The 22,504-nt window shown below is 37.7% G+C and overlaps 1 protein-coding gene across 2 annotated transcripts in view; it reads left to right on the forward strand.

The window, feature by feature from the left end:
- Positions 1–22,504, forward strand: part of LOC126187459 (titin) — a 947,541-nt gene that overhangs the window by 712,458 nt on the left and 212,579 nt on the right. For both annotated transcript variants that reach the window (XM_049928552.1, XM_049928553.1), the window contains 7 exons: positions 5,337–5,528; positions 6,532–6,714; positions 9,037–9,165; positions 12,946–13,068; positions 13,415–13,771; positions 17,039–17,215; positions 17,788–17,971. In XM_049928552.1, the coding sequence (XP_049784509.1) occupies positions 5,337–5,528; positions 6,532–6,714; positions 9,037–9,165; positions 12,946–13,068; positions 13,415–13,771; positions 17,039–17,215; positions 17,788–17,971 (1,345 nt within the window). The remainder of the gene's footprint in view (positions 1–5,336; positions 5,529–6,531; positions 6,715–9,036; positions 9,166–12,945; positions 13,069–13,414; positions 13,772–17,038; positions 17,216–17,787; positions 17,972–22,504) is intronic.

The following is a 22,504-nucleotide window of genomic DNA, read 5'->3' on the forward strand; positions in this document are numbered from 1 at the left end:
GTGTTTGTTTGTGTGTCTATCGACCTGCCAGCGCTTTTGTTGGGTAAGTCTCATCATCTTTCTTTTTAAATATATTTTTCCCTCGTGGAATGTTTCCCTCTATTATATATATATATATATATATATATATATATATATATATATATATATAGTGCACACTATTACTTTGCAATTTGTCTTACTTTAGTACACATCTTACATCTCAAACTCTTGTCCACACCTATTTTTGCACATGCTATTACAATGCTAATTTTGGATTATTCTGCTATGTGCACTAAATCATTTATACTATAGTACCAATTTTCTATCAAAAATATTTTGAGAGACTTTTTGAAAATATTTTTATTGTTTATCTCAAATATGAAGGAAGTTTTTCAAGGGCTTTTGGACCTGCATAGGATGGCATTTTTTTTAATTTCATGGTGTTATGTCTGGGTTCGTGGAAGAAGTTCCACTTCCTACTGTGATGGTTGTGCTGGGGCTTGGTATCTTGAGTATCTTCATAAAGGTAAATGTTTGCTAGCGTTAGCATTTTGAGTGCTTTGAATGCTGACCGAAAAGATTCGCTCCACTTAAGGTTGGCTGTTATTCTTATTGCTCTTTTCTGCATTCTGAATACTCTATTTAGGTTTGTTTTGGAGGCGTCTCCCCACAAAATTATGCCATAGCTTAATGTGGAACGAATTAGTGAGTAGTATGTAATTTTTATAATATTTCTTTCTCTCAGGAAGCTGACTTTGTGGAGAACATATAGGTTTGACCTGAGCTTTCCACTCATGTATTCAATGTGCTTGTCCCGGTCTAAATTTTCGTCGATTGTCATCCTAAGGAATTTTGTGTATTTGGAATTTTCTGCTAGGCATCCATCTATACAAATGTTGAAATCTTCAATGTGTTGGTTTTTTAGTCTGAAATTTAAATGAAAGTGTTTTAGCAATGTTGTTTTGCAGATTTATTTCAGGAAAGCTTTAGATAACGTTACTTATTTCCAAGTTGGCTTTTATTTCCAGATTTTCTGTATTATTTTCCTTGAATAGCAGGATTGTATTATCTGCATAAGTAATCACATATCCATAATTTACAGTATTTGGGATGTGATTTGTATATAAAATGAAGAGCAATGGGCCAAGAATGGATGCCTGTGGGACAGTGAAATGTGGAATTCTTGCTTTGGAACTTATTTTCTCTCTTGTCATTTTTGTAATTTCTGTGTATTGGTTCCTGGTTGCCAGGTATAACAGGATCCAGTCTCATGCCATCCCTCTTACCCCGTACGCTCCTAATATTGCTACTAATGTCTTATGGTCTAAGCAGTCAGAAGCTTTTGTTAAATCCATAAATACCACTACACATTTGTTACTACTCTCTAAGTTGGTTATGACATTTTCAATTAGATCTATGATTGCATCTATAGTACATTTAGCTTTCTGGAAGCCAAATTGGTTTTTAGTGATTATCCCATATTTCATCAGAAGTGCAACGAGCCTCTGAGCATAGGCCCATTCAAGTATTTTTGATATGACGGGTAAAAGAGCTATGGGTCTTTAATTTTCTGGTTGATATACATTTCCCTTTTTACACATTGGTTTTATCAATGCTGTCATCAAACAGTTTGGAAAAATTCCTTCCATGAATGACTTTTTGATTAGTTGTGTAAGTGGTTTTCGGAGTTCCTACATACAATATTTAATTTCTATGGATGATAGTCCATCAATTCCATATGATTTTGTCTGTTTTAGACTTTTTATTATCTGCAGTGTTTCTTCTTCTGTCACTGGAAATAGAGCCATAGTTTTTTGAATGGGATGAATATACATATTCCATGTGCTATTGTGTCTACAGTATGTTTTTTCTCTTAGTTTTTGGCCTATGGTGGCAATATGGTCATTGAAGAGATTGACAGTGTTATTCTATTCTTTTATCATCTTTTTACTTATCATAAACTGTATTTTGCTGTGTTACTGTGGGGTTGATGATATACAATTTACATTTATAATAGACCAGCAAGCTTTGCTTTTATTGTCAGCATTGCTTATGTAGGTTTATGTTTCTTGTTGTTTGGCTGCATGCAGTACATTGGCATATATTTTTCTGTATTTTCAAGGAAGGTTTTTCATTCTTGGATACAGGAGTGATAAAGCTTCACGATTTGTGAGTGGCCATTGAGTGTTAGCTGGTAAGTGTGGCTTCTCAACTCTTTCAGTGTCTCTGTCAAGATACTTCACTAGTGTCGGAAGGGTAAAAGGGTATGCTACATTCAGAGGAAGTTCGAAAATGTTTTTCCACACAAACGACATATCATGTAGCACCCCCACTCAGTATTTCCACAGAAGTGGCATATAGTTTGGTGCCCCCCTTTCTCCTCTTCTTTTCCTCCCCCGGGCGTTAGTTGCCATACCTTGAGCTGTTGATAAGACATTTAAAAATAAATCTAAATCTAGTGAGTGTAGAATTGGGGTGCTCTTTATGTGCAGATTTTGCACTAGGGACGCATTTTGTTCTCATCTCAGATTGGCACCCCAAGCAGTTCTGGTTACGTACTACTAAATTGGTGTCTCCTTAAGTTGCTCATGACTGTATGTGTTTTCATGTAACAGTGAAAGATCACACTTTTTAATAGGTAATTAATTTATATTAAAATCAGCATCATAATTACATTATAATGGCTGAAATACAGAAACAAAACTTTCAGCAAGAAGACAAGAAAGAGGGCTGAGAAAAAAAAACTGGGGAGAGAAAGGGAAAAAGGAGGCCAGAAGTTTTCACATTTTAAAATGTGAATACTGGTACTGCAGATTAAAATGTAAATACACTCAATGAGAAGTAATGGGAGACCTACTATTATTTTAAGGTTTATCTTCAGAACTGAGGAAATGAGTAACCTCTCTGATGTTAAGTGGTAGTTTATTTCTTAGCCAAATGTTTGCAACACAAAAGGATTCTGTGCAAACATATATGATATTAAGGGAAAGGGTAACTTAACAGTGATTTAGATTGGGAAGATTAAAAGCCATACGAGTTCTGCCATTATCAAAATGCTCCATTTGCATAAAAATATTTTATATTGTGGTTGCTGAGGGGCCAGTAAAGCAAATAAATTGTGTGGCAATCATACTATCTGACTATATGTAATCATTCCCTGTACCAAGGAGTAATGTGATTATACAGGGGCTAATCAACGAAGACTGAGACTGATTTTTTCACCGATGTTAATTACGCTGTTTCAATGTTTATATGACCTTCCTTCCTACTTGAATGCACTTGTTATAGCATCCCTGCCACTCCTCAAACATATGGTGTAGGCCATTCTGTGTCAGATCCTTGAGGAATGCCTCACTTTCCTTGAGCACTGCTTCAGAGTTGTCAAATCAAATGCCCTGAAGCTTTGCCTTTAGTGATGGGAATAGAAAAAAGTCACAGGGCGCAACATTAGGGCTGTAAGGCAGATGCTGTGCACAGATAATGTTGAATTGAGGCAGAAACTGCTTGATTCGATTTGCGACCTGAGGCCGCACATTGTGGCGATGAAGTTGCCACCCAGTCTGAGAAAGATCCAGTCGTTTCCTTGCAATGTGCTTCCTCAGTTTATCCATTACTGACATTTAGTATGCTGCTGTAACAGTAGTGTGAGGGGGAACTGGATGGTGGTAAATCATACCATGATCAAAAAATGTGATCACCATCACTTTCCCTGCAGACAAAACAATTTTCACCTTTTATGGTGCTAGAGAACATGGCAATTTCCACACTGTGCTGACTCATTTTCCTCCACGATCATAGTAATGCAACCATGACACATCACTGGTAATAACTGATTTCAGAAATGCGTTTCCTCCATCATCAAAGAGATGTAGCATCTCACAGCTATGCCCCATTCGCACAGCCTTTTGCGGGAGTCAGCAGTTGTGGCACCCAACGAGCACAAACACAGGTCATGTGGAGATGATAATGCATAATCGTAAAGACACTGCCACATGGAATTCTCAGCATTTCACTGAGGTTATGTAATCTTCATGGCAATCACAGCAGCTGTGTTGATGTTGACTTCAGTCACAGCAGAAGTCATAACGCCTGACCAACCTCACTAAACACAGATAAGTTGGCCTTCTTTGAAATCCTGGAACCACTTAAACACTGTTGCACAAGATAGTGCATCTTCACCCTACAGTTGTTGCAGTTTCTGTAAGGTTCAGTGACTGTATGGTTCAAACAAACACAGAATTTTATTGTGCTGTACTGCTCCTCTCCCATCACCTCCAGTGTTAGGTATGCAAAATGCAAAGACCATCTACAAGATTGAGCACTACTGCCAACCTACTGATATGAGAGTGCTGCCACCTGTGGACAATATATATAAAAACTCACACTTTTCAAATTTTCATGATGTAGATAGGAAACTATCGTGAAGTTGCAAGAAAAAATCAGTCACAGTCTTTGTCGATCAGCCCTTGTACACTGAAGTGTCAGTAATGTATCTCACTAGGGCAAGGTCAGGATACTGGTAATTTCCTCTGATTGGATGCTGCTGTAGGAAATAACATCAATTGAGGATGTACAGAATTAATTCCTGAACCATATTCTGTTTGATGTCTCCAACAAAAAAGCCTTCTCTGGTTTACAGTGATGTACCTTCTGGCCCACATACAGCATAAAACTAATATATCTTTTTAAGGAATTGAAAGGGATATCCCTATTACTTAGAATGATGTGTGAAAGGATTTTGCACAAATGTGAACTAATGATTTATTTGTGAGCTACGCAAATTGTGTTGCTATTGAGTTTTCACTTTGTGTTTTGGATTGGCTATTCTTGTGTTTATAATTCACGCATCTGTGAGAAAACAATTAAATAAAAAAAAAACAGAGACAGGTACATTCAGAAGAGTACATTGGGTGAACATGAGCTTATTACCAGCGTTTTCCCTATTTTGATGCACACTGATCAAATGTGTCAATTTACCATGACATGGACCCATGTGTGACTTTCCTGGAAAAGTACATTTGTCTCCCTTTTGCTGTAGGAAAAAGTCTTTTGTTTCAAAATTCTATGTCATTGTGCTTCAAAAGTAGGTGTGTCTTTTATTTTTGCTGCAATTACATAAATGACCATGGAGGGGTATGACATGGCATTGGTACAAAGTCAAATCTACAGTTGAGTGCACTTTTTGTTGAAATCAGGTGATAGTATCTGTTCTTCCTATAGGCAAATTCCCTAGATATGTCTATGAAATTTGATGCATTTGTGTGTAACTGCAACTAGTCTTTCATTATACATAACTATTATGAAGCCTGCAAATTTTAATGTGTTTCTGACTGAATCCCTTTTGCTAATTGTAGGAGTTTCAGGATCGTGGTGTGAAAATAACTAAAGCAACAGAGCAGCTTGTTTCCTCTGACCATTTTGCTGCTGAGGAAGCAGTAGCACAAGCTTACAAAGTTCTCCAGCAGTGTGCTGAATATTCTGAAGCTCTTGACAACAGAGAGAATCTACTCCAAAGGGCAATCAGCTTCTTCCGCACTGCACACACCGTGAGTAAGAATAACAGGAGTGAAATCCATGTACTGCCGATAGTCACATTTAAAAGGTGAAGAAACTAAAACTTACTTTTGGAACTATTGACTTCTTTTCTTTTGACCCCCCCCCCCCCCCCCAATACTCACAACATACTTTGTACAAGTTCATCTCAGTATGAGTTCTGAGTGAGCTGCCCCTCCTTTCCAACAGTCTTCAACCTATCCCATTTTTCTCCTCAGTAGAAGGAAATAACAGTATCAAAAGCTAGGTATGCTTCCTCTTATTTTAAATGTGTCTACTGACAGGACTTGGAACTTCACTTCCTGAAGATAAGTTATGGCAGACCCTTGTGTCTACTGTAAATCATTATCATAATGATTATATTATTATTGCAATTTTAAATATCAATTGATAGTTTAATTTTAGTCAGCAATCAAAAGGAAACATGTAGTGTGCCATTACTTTGAAGATTGTTACTTATCTAGAATTGCATGTTTGATGTTAAGTGTAACAATATTCTGAGAAGGAAAGTTGCTACTCATCATAGAGCGGAGATGCGGAGTCGCAGATAGGCACAACAAAAAGATTTTCACATTTAAAGTTTTCAGCCAATGGCCTTTGTCAACAGTACACACACATACGTACACACAAACACACTCACACAAACACTACTCACACACAGGACTGCAGTCTCAGGCAACTGAAACCATTGGCTGAAAGCTTTAAGTGTGAAAATCTTTTTGTTGTGCCTATCTGCGACTCAGCATCTCTGCCATATGGTGAGTAGCAACTTTCCTTCTCAGAATATTGATGTTGTTAAGTGTGATTCATGTAACGTCATTATCTCTTAGACAATCTTCAGCTTATTGTAGTGAGTCATGTCTGACAGAACAGACATCTGGGTAAATAAAAGCCTTATTTTTATTACATTTGTTCCAGCAGATGTTTACAATCACTTCAGTGAAAAGATAGAATGAAGCACAGTTATAAAATGATCATTCTCAAATGGGTTTTCAGGCAATGCAAAAACTCGACCAGCTGGAACAGCAGCTGAAGATGAATGAACTGCCTGTCACTTCTCCTCAGCTGGCAAAAATGCATGCAGCAGCTGTACAGACTATAGAAGATGTAACAGATGGACCTCTAAAAGAAGGTTACGCCCTTCTTGATGCAGCTGGTCACAGTATGCCTGGATCGGAGGTAGGTTCTATAACTTCATTTAAATTTACAAATTTCATCTAGAAAATAATAGGAAACTAAAAATATAAATTGATACGCGGCATCATCAGTCTATCTATATACTAATTTCATAAAGATCAAAATGTTTTGTTGGTCTACTTGTCAGCTACTGGTTCTTTGCTCTCCTCCATATGTTAGCATTATAAATAACAATTAGCAGATAATTCTCAAAAAATATAGAAGTATAAAAACAGAAACTTTGACAAAAGATGAAAGTTTAAACACTGTAAATAAAAATAACAAAAGCTCTGCTTGTTTAAAAAAGGGCTACAGAGAGACCTTTCCAGCTGCTGGATCGGTAACGATAGTAGCTTCAGTGACATTACTTCTATATATATGAGGATGGTATCTGTTCTTTCGGACATGTCAGAAAGTTCTACTATCAGTGACCATGCAGCTCGTTAGAATGAAATTACAATGAAATGAATACCGCTAGTTGCATACAGGCGTTGATATAAGTCAACTGGGGCACACATTTTCAACTGTCCCCGTTGACTTATATCAATGCCTGTATGCAGCTAGGGGTATTCATTTCATTGTAATGACATTACTTCTTATAGTTTTAATCTGTGAATGGATGGGACTGCAAAGTTTTGGATGATTCAGATTCCTTAGTAGTGTTCGTGTCATAAGTTCAAAAGCCATAAATATAACTTCCCTCTTTCCACTTAAAATTGTCTGTGAAGAAGAAAACAAACAGCACACTGTTGTGTGTACAATTTTTTGTTAAAATTATAAATAAGGAGAAAGTAATGTAAATGGATGGATAAAAACTCTACCCACCAAGCAGCAGCAGGGGAACACACACACAAAAGAATTTAACTTTCACAAGCTTTTGGAGCCAGTCGCTCCCTCTTCTGGTGGAAGGGTTAAAGGGGAAGGAAGAGGGATGAAGGAAAAGGACTGGATCAGTTTACGGAAAGGGGTACAGTTCGGGAAAGTCACCCAGAACACCAGGTCAGTGGAGATTTACCAGATGGGATGAGAAGCTAAGGAATAGGAAACAAGGAAAGAAATAGTTCATCCATCCTGTCCCTAAAAGTTGATACTGTCAGACTTATTCTTGATTTCTAATCTCAAAAAATGGCTTGAAAAGCAGACAGATTTGTTGAATAAAGAGATTATCTATGTGGTAAACAAGTACTATGAAGAGTTATAATAAAAGTCTGTTCTACTGAAATCTAAAAACTAAAAAGTTCAATTGAGGTTTCTTATTTACCAAGAGTTGGTAAAGTACACTGAAAAATAATGCTTTTATATGTCAACTGGAGCCACCATAATCATTCTGACCAGTCATGTTTCATCCAGTGAAGCAAAATATACAAACAGAATTTAATTATCCAGTTCAAATGCTGACCAAATAAATATGTGAATAAAAATACATTTAAAAAGCTTTGGGATTAAATGTTGAAACTGGAACAGGCAGGAACTGGATCAGCTTAACCCTTGATCATACTGTGCAGTTTCAAACAAATTACAGGTGCTAAGGTACACAATGGATGAGGCTCAACAAGTCAGGTGTGAAATTTGAAGACATCTAGATGGATAATGAATTAAGGTGACACCAGCATATGGATAAATTAATCAGAAAGCCCAGTTTTGCCTGCTTTGCACTTAGACATTTGTCTCACTGAGTTGACCTGCAGATGGGTCTACCTAGCGAACATTGCATACTTTCACTCGACACTATCCTGTGGCATAACTCAACAAAACTGTCTTCCTTTCAAGCCATTTTTTGAGGTTAGAAAGCAAGAGTAAGTCTGATACAATAAACCTCAAGGAATAGGACAGATGAACTATTTCAAAGCCAAGCCATCACAACCCTCTCAGTAGTTGATGTGTGAGTAGTTGAATTCTCCTGGTGTCATAGAACTGTGTTACTAACTAGTCTTAGTCATTTGTACTTTAGCTTGCCACCAAAATAGCCTAGTAACATTGTGTAATAACAGTCAGTCATTGATTTCACCTTTCACAGATAGTCAAACATGATGAGATCTTATGTGTCCCCAAAAACACTTGCTATCACTCTCTTCATCAACAAATCAGTTCCCTTAGTGTACTTTCACATTCACCAAACCATTGCTTGGACTGAAGATTGAAGAAAACTGTTACAGGAGTCACATTTACAAACAGTCAGGCTAATAACAAAATTTTCCATTATCTCCTTCAAATTTATTAGACTTGTTAATCCTCTTTTATACCTATTTTTGCTTGTGGTTATGATGGAGATTATTTTATAATACAATATATAATACTAGTAATGTTCTTTTCACTTTGTTCCAGGGAATTAAAAGAGCAGTGGAAGAACTGGAAAATCGAAAAATTTCTCTTAATGGATTGTGCATAGCTCACAAAGAAGAACATCTTAGAGTGTCTCTAGCTATGCAAACGTACAAAGAAAAAGAAGAGGAGGTGAGGACCATTTCAATATTTGTTAGTACTTGTTTCTAAGCCTTTAACTTCAGTTTAAAATGGTCAATCGTCTGGAGGAAAAAATTGGAACTTGCAGTTGCTTCTTTAAGGAAGCAAGAGGTATAGTTGGGAAAGGTTGGAAAGGAACTGCAGGTCACTCATGTCCCAGGAACCAGCCTATTATGAGGAGGACAAGGGTAGGCAAAATTTTATTTCCACTATTGCATTTCTACACAGTCCAGTGACTCAACAGGAACATTGACGTGATGTGCACGTGGCTGCGTGTTTGCCGACTGGATGCAGCTTCACAGGTCAGGGCAGGTTGCACCAGAAGTCGCAGTATCCCACTGTGGACTCTGTAGAGGAAGACAACTCTCAGCAGTAGTGCCGGTCCTTTCAGACAGAGGAAGACAGCGACAGTGTGCCCGCAGAGGCCAGTGTGGCTGAGTAGCTGCCCAGCCCTGATCTTGAACGTGATAGTTGGCTGGCAGCATATGGAATTAGGCGCAGGGGTGGCCCACTGGCTGGAAGGTGCCAAGTCTGTAATGTCGCACTCATAGCTAGCAGGAGGCCTGTTGTTAGTGGAGGGCAAGTCTTGTGGGGCAGCTTGGAGATTCATATTGACTCGTAGACTGGCATGGACCTCTCCTCAAAGCTTGCGGCTGCCAGACTACATGCGTCTGCATCTCCCTAAATATGGACGGTATTTATATAGGCTTGATGCATATTTGTTTTGCCAAGGCATCGAGTTCCATCCTGTGCCCTCAACAGAGCTTGTGGTTCAGGCTTCAAGTAATTGGTCACCATGCTGCAGGTTCTCTGTCTTTTTGCTTTGTCATTGTTATTGTGCCATTGGCCCCTCAGCAGGGCCGACGCCAAATGTCGTGGTGGCAGTGGATAGCCCCTGAAGTATCTGTGTCTGGACGGCTCCAGTCTGACCCAATTCTGTGGCCTCTTTGCATTAGCTGTAGAAGTGTCTTTATTTTATTCAGTCGCACCAAAAAAATAGTGGTGATGCTACACACTTCCTGTCTCCCATACATTCAGCCTCCAAATCTCATCTCAACATAATTCTGTGAAGACTAGACATACATCCTATAAATTGATAACTCTGTACAGTACATTTCAGATTTTCTTTTACAACAATCACCTTAAACCACAAGGTTTGTTGGCTGTGTACTTAATCTAAATAGTACTCTCGTCTCCTGTGCTTCTTCCTTCATGCCCCTGTCATTAGTCACTTTCTTTCCCTCACCTCATCTTTTGTCCTTTTCCTTCCTTCCCTGTCAATAGTTTATCATTTTATGAATGTTGTAGTTCTCTGCTTTAATGTGGGATATTATTGGTTTTAGTTAATCTCAGGTTGGAGGGACTGATGACCGCATAATTTGGTCCCTTCTCCAACCAACCAACCAGTACTCCTGTGATTAGCTCACAGGCTTCTCTCATTTTCACAAATGACCAATTATAAACTAGCAAGTGTTATTACCAGATTCTTTACTCTCACCTCATCCCTTAATCACTACTTAACAACAAATAAATTCACACAATAAATTCGTTATGCCTCTCAAAACAGCACTTACACGAAATTTCACTTAACTATTCCTTATTGGGTATGGCTAATCTGATTAAACTCTTGTAACTGTAAGTTCGCTGAAGTTTCCTTGTTTTTCATCCAAAAACATTAATTAATTGACCCCACCATCAACAAATTAAAAAATAATAATGGAAAACTCGTTTCCTCTTAACAAAGTACATTAATGTATCATCTTTTCACAGCAAATGGTTGTATTCAATTTATCTCTTATGTTCGGAATTTCTTGCTATAAGTTCAGTGGCTTCTTTGCTCACCACTTTGGAACTTTGTCCATGCAACATCCCCTAAAATTATGCTCACACATGAACCACATATGGTACTACCACACACACACAATAGGTTGCCAGCTAGTTCCACTGATTTCATTTGCTGTAATGCTAATCATAGACTGAATCCTTGCAGTGTTATGTTTCCTTGCGGCTTACAGTACTAAATCACATGCATTGAGCCTTAGTGATTTTGCATGCAGTTCAATTGGTTTTTCCATAATGGAAGATGAACTGTGCAACAGTTCCTCACTTGTGATGGTTTTGATCAGCTGGACTAATGTTCCCCCAAGTTCCACCTCACATCACCAAACAACATTTTTGCATTATGCCCCTTCTTACCTTCAGTATGCAGTACACTGCAAGTGTCATTACTTTTGCAAACCTGATTGTCAGGCACACCCTCTTGAAAGATTTTCGCTTTGTCAACCCCACCAGTAGTTTTATAAGCAGTTTTCCTGTTTCTTCTCCTACCTCCTTCCTGCTTCTGAGCAAATGGTGTCACTATAGATGGTGACAAATCTGCATCCTTTGTAAATTAATGTGCCTTTTTCACTTCATTACCTGTAACATCTGCAACATAATTCAAATCACCAGTCGCTTCGTCTGCATCCTCCACAGTGTCTTAAAACAATTATAATCTGCAGTTCCTCTATGCATGACACAAAAATCGTTGGGTACACGCTAAACATTTATAAAGCTTTTGTTTTATAAAAATGATTGAAAAAGTGTATAAAATTGGGAGTATTGCATACAAATCTAATGACAATGGAAGAATTAGAGAGGGTGGTAATATGATTAACCAAGTATAATAAGATGGCAAATTGCACCAAAAATTATATGCAAAAAAAATAATGATAAACAGAGAAAAATGGCAAAATGAAATTGACTGAGTATTCTGTCTGGGTTCTTAATATTCTTTGAATTCATTCCACTCATTTCTGCACCTATAACATATTCTTATCACAAATGCAGTGGAAGTGATTCAAATATATACCATCTATTAATATTTCCTGTTGATTGAGTATGACATAGAGAATAGTTTGATCAGCAGCAGCTTTTGCTACAAATTCTAAAAAATCCTATAAAAATGGGAAAGATAAAATTAAAAATTGTCAGAAAACATGATGGATAAAAGAGTTAATTTAATTGAGTAATGAATAGCGTGTACAGTAGCAGGGAAAAACCATGTCCAAAACAAAGAGTGATCTTATCTTGTTAGATGAACATAAATGTGAATTGTTTACCATAGTTTCAAAGTGGTGCTGTACTAATGGTCTTCTTGGCCTCATGTGAGTATTCATCAGTGAGATTTGCTTCTCTTTTAACTGAAATTTTACCAAACGAAAGTGCTTGCAGGTTGATAGACACACAAAGAAACACAAACATACACACAAAATTCAAGCTTTCGCAACCAACGGTTGCTTCATCAGGAAAGAGGGAAGGAGAGGGAAAGACAAAAGGATGTGGATTTTAAGGGAGAGGGTAAGGAGTCATTCCAATCCCGGGAGTGGAAAGACTTACCTTAGGGGGAAAAAAGGACAGGTATACACTCGTGCACACACACACACACACACACACACATATCCATCCGCACATACACAGACACAAGCAGGTAAGTCTTTCCGCTCCCGGGATTGGTATGACTCCTTACCCTCTCCCTTAAAATCCACATCCTTTCGTCTTTCCCTCTCCTTCCCTCTTTCCTGATGAAGCAACCGTTGGTTGCGAAAGCTTGAATTTTGTTTGTATGTTTGTGTGTCTATCAACCTGCCAGTGCTTTCGTTTGGTAAGTCACATCATCTTTGTTTTTAGATATATTTTTCCCACGTGGAATGTTTCCCTCTATTATATTCATATCATTGAAATGAAATTTTTACATACATAATTTTTAAAGAAATTTGCTTACATTCACAGATTTTCTCCTGGATTGTGCAAATTGCTGAAGCATTCCTGCAAGGTCACCAGGACATGGGCAGCGTTCTGGCAATGGCACAAGACTTCCTCCAGTTGCATCAGCAGCTATTGGGGGATGTACAGGTCAGCAGTTTTATCTTTTAAGTAACTAAGCTGTGGAAATAAATGTAATCAGCTGCCATGATTTTTAGTTTTCAGTGAAAATAAAAATATTTATAACATATTGTTTCATTTTAGCTGACATGTTTAGCTAAAGATTTTGACACAGCAGAACATTTACAGTGTATAGATTTATGATATATAAGCAAAACATAATAGTTTCTAGTCAGCCTATCATGATGAATTCAAGTGACTATGCATCTAAGACACAGATATCTGGATATGATATTTGAAAATGTTAAGGTACAAAAGACATGAATACATATTTGGGAAATTAACTTATCTAATCTCTAAATGTTCTTTGCAACAGGAGAAAGGTAATGAAATCAACAATCTGCTGCTAACACTCCCACCTATTCTGGAGGTTGCAACAGATGAAGAACGTGCCAAGATTGATGAAAAAGTGGAAGCATTACATAATCTGTGGCTGAATCTGAAGAATGTTGTTGAAGCACGTATATATCTAGCACAGATATATGTCAAGTTCCATACAGTTGCTGTTGATCTTGCTAATGAATTTGATGCTCTTGATGATGAACTCAAGAAAAGTTCAGAAAAAATATCAGATGAAACAATCAGAAATGTAGAACAAAAGTGGCTCTACATTCAGCAGTTATATACACAGCTCCAAAGTATAGGCAATAGTGTGAAGGATGAATGTTCAAAGGTGAGTAAAGTTTCCTGTTCCAAGTATTTAGTTTAAATACTGATTTATAATAATTGAATTTACTAGCATCATGTTAAATCAGCATATTACACCTGCTTACCTAAGGCAGGGTCCAATAGATACACTCCTCATCCACTAATCACAAAAGATTGAAGTATTTTGACAATAATAGCCAGTAATTTAAATGGGTAAGTATAGAGTAAGATAACTGGCCAATTTTCTAAGAAGTGTGTTCTCTAATTTTCAGTGTGACAAATATTGTTTGCTAATGCCCACAATGGCCCACAAAAACAAGCCCTGATAAAGAATGATGATATACCTTTAATTTTAGTGTTATAATATTTCACAAATACAGGGTGTTTCAGCAGAGCGGCTACAAATTTTCAGGAGAGGTAGAGTACAACTAGGCAGTGGAAATTCACATAGCGGTGCATGTTCGGAAATGCTTTCCTGGAATGGTAGTGATGAAAAAAAAAAACACAAGAAAGGAAGGACATGAATAGAATGAGGAAAGATGTTTATTATGCTTGGTACAGCAGAAACCAAGAAATAATAAGAAAAGCAGACAACAATTGTCATCAGAGGAGATGTTCGACATTACAGTCCCAGACCATGATGCAGACCTTACATCTGCGGCACAGTGGCCATCGAGATCAGCAGACCTCACTTGCCTTGACCAGTTCCTCTGACTGCAAGATACTGTTGTACTAAGCTGAGGAACTTGTTACACACATTGTGGCAGCTGCTGGGGAATTCTGGGACATGCCACGTATTTCCACAGATGTGAGGCCTGCACCAGTGTCCTTCTTTGATGACAGTAGTTGTCTGTTTTCGTTATTATTTATTGGTTTTTGCTGTACTGAGCATAATAAACATTTTCTAACACTGTTTGTATCCTTCATTTTTACTGAGTGAGGTGACGCAGTGGCTAGCACACTGGACTCGTATTCGGGAGGACGACGGTTCAATCCCGAGTCCTTCCATCCTGATTTAGGTTTTCTGTGCTTTCCCTAAATTGCTCAAGGCAAATGCCGGGATAGTTCCTTTGAAAGGGGACGGCCGACTTCCTTCCCTGTCCTTCCCTAATCCGTTGAGACCGATGACCTCGCTGTCTGGTCTCCTCCCCCAAACAACCCAACCCAAACTTGATTTTTTATATGTTGTTTCATCACTGCTGTGCCAGGAAAACGTTTTCAACCATGAATTGCTATATGATTTTCCATCATCTAGGTGTACTCTGTCTCTCCTGAAATTTTCTATCCACTTGCTGAAGCACCCTGTACATCACAGAAAATGTCCATGTTAGTAAACTTTGGTATCTTCTCTACACCATACGAAGTTACAAATCTTCTGCAGCTTGTCAGCAGCAAACTTCTGGTCCCTAGTTGCATTTTCCATTATTCAGACAGTCTGGGCAGTGTGGTGAATGTTTAAAGAGACCAAATTTCAGATTAGATATTTTATTCATTGTGTGCGCATCAAACGGTATACTTTGTGATGAAGCTGCAGTACTTTTTGTGAGAAAGCTTCCTAACATGTTGGTCACATTGAAAGGGCTCAACAACGTTAACAACTCACTGTAATTATTAGTGACAGTATGGCCTTTTCTTGAAATTGTGTCAAACTACTCCTGACATCCCAAGATATCAGCAGTAGTACCTTACAAATGTTTGATTGTGACTTAAATGAGTGCTTCCACTCTACTGCTTATCCTGTGCTTACTTCTTTGTAGTAATGCACCTAGGACATGTTACATTTTAACCAAGAAAAGAATTTTTGTTGCATGGATATTGACTCCAATTGCTCATTAAACATTGCGTAGTGTGCATCTAGTGAATGTAGCACAGTCTCCTTGAAATGCATCATTTACACACTCTCCTGAAGGCAAGCTTATCATGAATGATTTAGTGTATGGATTTGGGTAAATTCTTAAATTCCATTGCAATTTCATTTATGATGACATGCCCATTAGCATGAATTCTTGTCTCTGTGTCATAGTTCACATGTCTACTGGTCTTCCATTCACCGGTTTGTTACTGACACTGTGTCATCTATTTTTAACCTTTCCGCCCTATCATACACTCGCCCTTTACTTAAACCAGTGTATCTATAACAAAACTTCTTTCCTCCGTAGATTTCAGATGGTTGCATTCCTTTTGACAACAAAAAAACTAACCACAGTTCTGTGTTCTTGTATGTTCTATGTTGTGTCATCAACAGTGATAATGACATATTAGACAGACAGCACAGGTGCATAAATCCCAGTTAGCACACCACATTGTTGGTATATTGTTAAGGAAACATTTTTGCTCATGTAACACAACATTTCATTGTGCATAAATCTTGTTGAAAGTTAATAATAGAATTCCTCTACTGTAATAACTCATGTTCATACACAATCGTTATTTCCAACTCTCTGCCAATTGTGTCCAGTGATCTATTCATTTAGTTGTGCCAACTGCATAAAAGTGCATGGTATAATAAATTAGTAGTTCGACTTAGTTACAAACTATGAATGTGTTATTATTCCATAACAAGTTTTTGAATATAATTACAAATGGTATGGGAAGGATAGATTGCTACTCACTACATAGAGGTGGCATGGAGCCACAGACTGGCACAATGAAAAGGATTGTTAAAATATTAAGCTTTTGAAGAAACTCCTCTTTCGGAAAGAGAAAACATGCTCACATTAATACAAGCACAACTCACACACACACATGGCCACTGTGTCTGGGTGCTGGGGCTCCAAGGTGGTGTATAAAAATCTGTCCTTTCAGTGTCATTGTTGTTCCATCCTAGACTTTCCATTGTTTTGTGATACAAAGGAAACATTCCGTTCCATAATGTTTATCATATGTTATGGAGGACATGTAACTGAACTGTAGAATTGTAAAGTGTGTTTGTTGTATCCAACAAGAATACTAATTTGTAACAGTACTAACAGTTTTCTGAGGTGATGGTTTTTAAGCTGTTCATTGCCTTATTTCATTATTTGACATTTTCCATGGTTCTTATAGTATATCAAATTGTAACAGTTGTATGGAGTATGAAAGAGGAGAAATTATAAGAAATTAATATGCAGAGTTAAAGTATGTGGTTTTTGGACCAAAAGGAATACTACATGTAATGCAGAGTTATAAACTGGGATCCAAAATAGCATTTTCCTAAATGATACTGATGTCCATACTTTACCTATATGCTTACCAAAGGTTGAGTTTTTGCAGTGGAGGATTGGCTCAGTTTCAGTATCTTCTTCGGTTACAGATTGGAGACCCGTATCTAGACACAAAACGTGCAGCACTATGTGTGGACACATTGCTGGAGCACTTTGGCGGCCGTCAGCTGACACTGACGCAGAGCTGGCAGACGTGGCAGAGCAGTGTGACAGTGGAACGTGAGACACAGATTCTGTGGGAGAGGAGTGTTATTGACTGTTCAAAGGTAAGTTATGGGTACTGAGAATTGGCAGTGATAGAACTTTTATTATCCTGAGTACAGCCATTTTATTAGCAGCAGAGCAGATTCAGTTTTTAATGTTTATTTTCTTCTGATTTCACTAATATGGTGGCACACAAAATTCTAGTGTCCTTCATAAAAGTTTTGATGTGCATTATTCCTCTCTTAATTTATTTAGCCAACTAGAAAGTTATTGTTAAATGTTAATATGATATTACAATTACAAATCTGCATGAAGCATTTATTTATTAACTCTGCTGTTAATGACCATACACTACTAAGCATATAATTCCAGAAGTTAAACAATTTTGTGCAGGAAGTTTCTTATTAATAAAAGTTTACATCAAATAATTTGGTGATGTGTGCACGTGAGTAACAATGTATGTTGGTATGAAAAGTACATTCACAGTTATGTTCTGCACAATGAACTGATTGCAGTTTTAAAGAAAACTAAGTTGTGCACAGTTGTTAGATTTTTCTACTTTATATCTTTATTCTATAGTATATTATTTGACTACATATAAACAGATTTAATGTTTTTATTGTTATTTTTACAGACTTATGATTGGGCATCCAAACTAGATGGCCACTTATACCCTGTCATGACAAGTGAAAGCTCATCATCAAAAGTGATAGTACGAGAATTAGAAGACAAACTGCAAACAGTGCTGCCTGAACTAAAAAAAGCACAAACTGAAATTGAACTAAGGGTGAAGACAGCTGAAAATCTTGTCTTAAAAGGTACTGAGGTTATACAATCCATTAGAACTAATTTTTATGCTTTATCTATGCAGTAGATACTCCCAAAATCATATAGACTTAAGTGAGTGATTCACTAAAATTATGCTGCAAATAATAATCATTATTTTAATGATAATTTTTATGACTAAAGCTGTCTAGATTGTTTAACGTATTTCATTACGTATAATGGCATTTAGGTTACTGCCATCATCAGATCAGAACAGTATAGTACAGAAGGTAATTGAAAGAAATTTGCAACCAGACAAACAAAAGACAATAATTAAACTGTAGTCACCATGATTTGTGATGATTTCCTGGACATTTCAAAAGGCATGATGTACTTCTTAATTGGGTGTGAGATCTCCATGAATGGCAATACATGCTCTGCAATGTTCTCCCATGCTGGCTACAAGATTAGTAAGGACTTCTTGTGAAAGGGCATCCCATTCATCCACCAGTGTGCTTGACAGTTGTTGGATGGTCATTGATGGGTGTGGATGTGCTCACAAACTTCTTTCCAACACCCCACACGTGCTCGATGGGATTTAAGTCAGGCAAATGGGCAGGTCAGTCCATTCACCAAATATCCTGTCATTCCAAGAGCTCCTCCACCTGCTCAGTTCGATGGGCTCACACATTATCATCTGTAAAAATTAACTTAGTGCTGGATGCACACTTGAAAAGATGCACATGGGGAAGAAGTAGTTTCACAGTAACATTAACTGGGGAGTGTTCTGTGTTCAAAGATTTTGAGTGTAGTACACCCATACAACATTATGCCTCCCAACACCAAAACATCTGGACGACCAAAAGGATTATATTCAACACATTCCTGGGTGCATTGCATGTTCACACTTCTTGCCATATGAGGGAACATAATACACCAGGAACAATGTTCAATATGATCCTTTTGTTGGGCCAGATGTTTGGTGTGGGAAGGTGCATGGGCATATTGACCTCCAAATCTTTGAACACAGTACACACACACTGGTCAACATTATTGTGACACTGTATATCTCCCCCTTGTGCATCTGTCAGGATTGCATTTGGCTCTGACTTCCTTTTTATGGATGACAGTACATGACCTCATCTAACTGCACAGGTGGAGGAGTTAATGGAGTGAGAAAATATTCTATGAAAGGACTAGCGTGACCATTCCTGTGACATAAAACCCATCAAGCACTTGTCGGATTTGTAGGAAAAACGTATAAGTGTATCAATGGCCATCCAGCAGTTGTCAACCACATTGGTGGAGGAATGGGATGCCCTATCACAAGAAGTCCTTACCTACCTTGTAACCAAGATGGGAGTACGTTGCAGAGCATGCATAGCCATTTGTGGTGATATCACCCCCTATTAAGAACTGTGTTCTGCCTTTTGTAATGTTCAGGGAGTCATCACAAATCGTGGCGACTAACCTATTTTATTAAGCAGGTAGCTTTTATCATTATGTAGTTATTTTACTTTGTTATTGTTGCATGTACACATCGTAATGTGAAGTATGGGTGACAGAGAGGACCAAAAATGCTAGGCAATCAAAACCAAATGCTGTGGATGATCGTAATGGAAATCGTACAAAACACTCACATTAAAAATTATGTGCCACCAAAAGTGCAACTTGTTTTTAAAAGTATGGTGGAAGGGTGGCAACTTTATATACTAAAAAGACCATTTAAATAAAATCCATGAAATGCAGTTTTACATAAAATGTACCAACATGCTCTACATTACACATATACCCCCTCGCAAGATGATAGGCAAGATAAAAAGATATTTCAGGAATTTGGCCTTTACACCTTAAGCAATAAACTCGTTAACACCGAATCCGACAAACATGACAGAGGCAGCTATTAATGTATGGCAGATTGACAGGGGATAACTGAACAACCCGAACCGCAGATTGCTGTAACCCGCCCCAACTCCACAAGGGAAAACGGACCACCCAATTCATAAATAACCACCTTCCTGCGGGTGGGCAAACAGAAAAGAATGGTGGGACAACCCAAAAACAAAGCAGCTGGCGACCTCATCAAGAAAACAAGTAGAATTTAACAAGTAAATGAAACAACGTATCTCCAATCACTTAACTTCTAATAAACTGCGATTTCTGGCGAAGACCTGGCACAGCACCACCAGAAACGGAAGGCGACTGCTGTACACTACGCGCTGCGGTGCGCTCTTCAAAACAGCAAATTTTACCGCGGCTCAAAGAGTAAAACTGTAACACAGGAATGTGTGGGTTACACAGTAACGTAGTTTGAGGTGAAATGGCATAGTAGTGGACAATACTGGAACCTGTGGTAGCACATTGGTCCTTGATGACGCACATCAAACTAATGTATGACCCTGATGTCAATGGGATGCTCAACTCTTAATTTCTCCCTGTTCTAAGCCTGTGGTAAAGATTAAAACTTCAACTGAAGAGTTTCAAAGCTGGTTACACACCTATTTCCAGAACTACCACCAGTTCTTCAAATATCATATCCATCTTTCTCTGTTAATCTATATTTTACATTCCCAGAGTATAACTTTTCCATATTCCCTCAATCAAATTTTCACCGGTAGGCACACCAAAATACACAGTCCAGTCATATTAATGTGAGCGCCACCTATGTTTGATGTCAGCGTGAAATAACCACTCACAGACAGCAGGTGGCAGCACTGGTTGTGGAGGGTATAAAATCGTGTTGAGGGGGACACGGAATACAGTGCAGGATAATTCCACGTCAGATCACCCAGGTCATGTCACTCATCATCTCAGATTTTCATGAAACTTTGTGTATTTGCTTATACGTATAACACAAGTACTTCCGGAAATTCTTTTCGATCTAGTACTAAAACTCTTTTTACTCTAAATTTACAATATAGCAATGTTCTGATGATTGGCCTCTGCAAGAATGCCCATGCAAAGTGGTTCTTATCTACTGAAATTCTCTTAACCCAAGTGTGTATCAAGTTTTTGATTTGGAATTTTTTGAGAAGTTAAGAGAGGCATATAGTTAACAAGAATGTATTTATTTAAGCAGTAAAGTTACAAAGAAAATTACAAGAAAAAATGGTTAATGTATGTCACTTTCCAGTTTCCGGAAAAATTACAAGGACACTGATAAACACTTGTATCACATTTCTCCAACTTGCTGGGAAGCTAGTTTTGGTCTTAAAAAATTCCTAACGTTGTAAGCTTTCTAATAACATAAAAATATTAATGGGTTTTCTTTGAATGGACACACAAATAAATCAGAAATAAAAGAGTTTTTTATTGTGATGAAAAAGGAATCATTCCAGGTAAGTCCAACCAGTTCTGACAGCTACTGCCTCAGATGCAGGGGTCTCAAATTAGCATAGTTAAATATCAATTATGAAGCATAAAATGTGATTCGTGTGCAAGGATCACCTATCAGCACTCAGTGGATGTCCAGTGTTGGCATGCAAATTCCAGCCTTCATCGCCATTGAACAGCAGTCATTACGAGTACATGAACCTGATGCCTGCTACAAAGATTCATATGCAGCAACTCTTGCTGAACGATAGTTACGGAGACTCTGTTGATAGCCCCTTGCCTTACCTGGATTGTCAGTCGCTCAACAGTTGCACTTCTGTTCACATGTACATATCTTTACAGATGTCATTCATCTCTGACATCTACAGCCCATGAAGCATCACAATTGCCTTGATGCTGGTTTTGGATAGTGCCATTTTGCCATGCCGAGTAATCTTTAACCACAGTGGCACACAAACAGTTTACAAACTTAGCCATTTTGGAAGTGCTTCTTGGTGTGGCCTGAAAGTCAGTGATCATGCTTTACTGGACATCAGATAAATTGCTCCTTGTCTACATTATGACAACAACTGCAGGGTCATTCCATGTCAAATCACCCAATAATTCCAGTGTTTGTAACCCCCTGTCCCAGATTTTCATGAAACTTTGTATATTAGCTTTTAACTATAACATAAGAATTTCTGGATTTTCTTTATCTCAAACCAGAACTTTTTTTGTATTGAATAAACTACATAGTTACAAAGAAAATTATAAAAAAATATTAATGTAGGTCACTTTCAGATTTCTAGAAAAATTAGAAGAATATTTAAAAACACTTATTTGGCATTCGCCCAACCCGCTGGGAATCTAGTTTTGGTCTGAAATAATTCTCCAGATTGTAGACTTTCTAAGAAGATAAAAATATTAATGGTTTTTCTGGGAATGGGCACACAAATAATCTGGAAATCTAAAAACTTTATTATGATGAAAAACTGGTCACTCCTAATAAGTTCATACGGGCCTGACATCCACTGCGTCAGATTTTCAGAATTGTTTTTCTCTTGTTACTGTTGCCATGGTAACAACCAGTGTAAAATTTCTTTCATGTATTTAATGTATTTATGTATTGTCTCTGACACCTTGTAGTGTACAGTGTACAAAGTTATAGGACATTGCTTAAAGTAAATGTGTGGCGATTGTTTCATTTTTTATAATACGTAATACAAACAGTATTAATGTTAAAATTTTCAAGTGGCTAAGCACTGTATGAGGGC

The sequence above is a fragment of the Schistocerca cancellata genome, chromosome 5 (assembly GCF_023864275.1).
Source record: "Schistocerca cancellata isolate TAMUIC-IGC-003103 chromosome 5, iqSchCanc2.1, whole genome shotgun sequence".
NCBI classification, from domain to species: domain Eukaryota; kingdom Metazoa; phylum Arthropoda; class Insecta; order Orthoptera; family Acrididae; genus Schistocerca; species Schistocerca cancellata.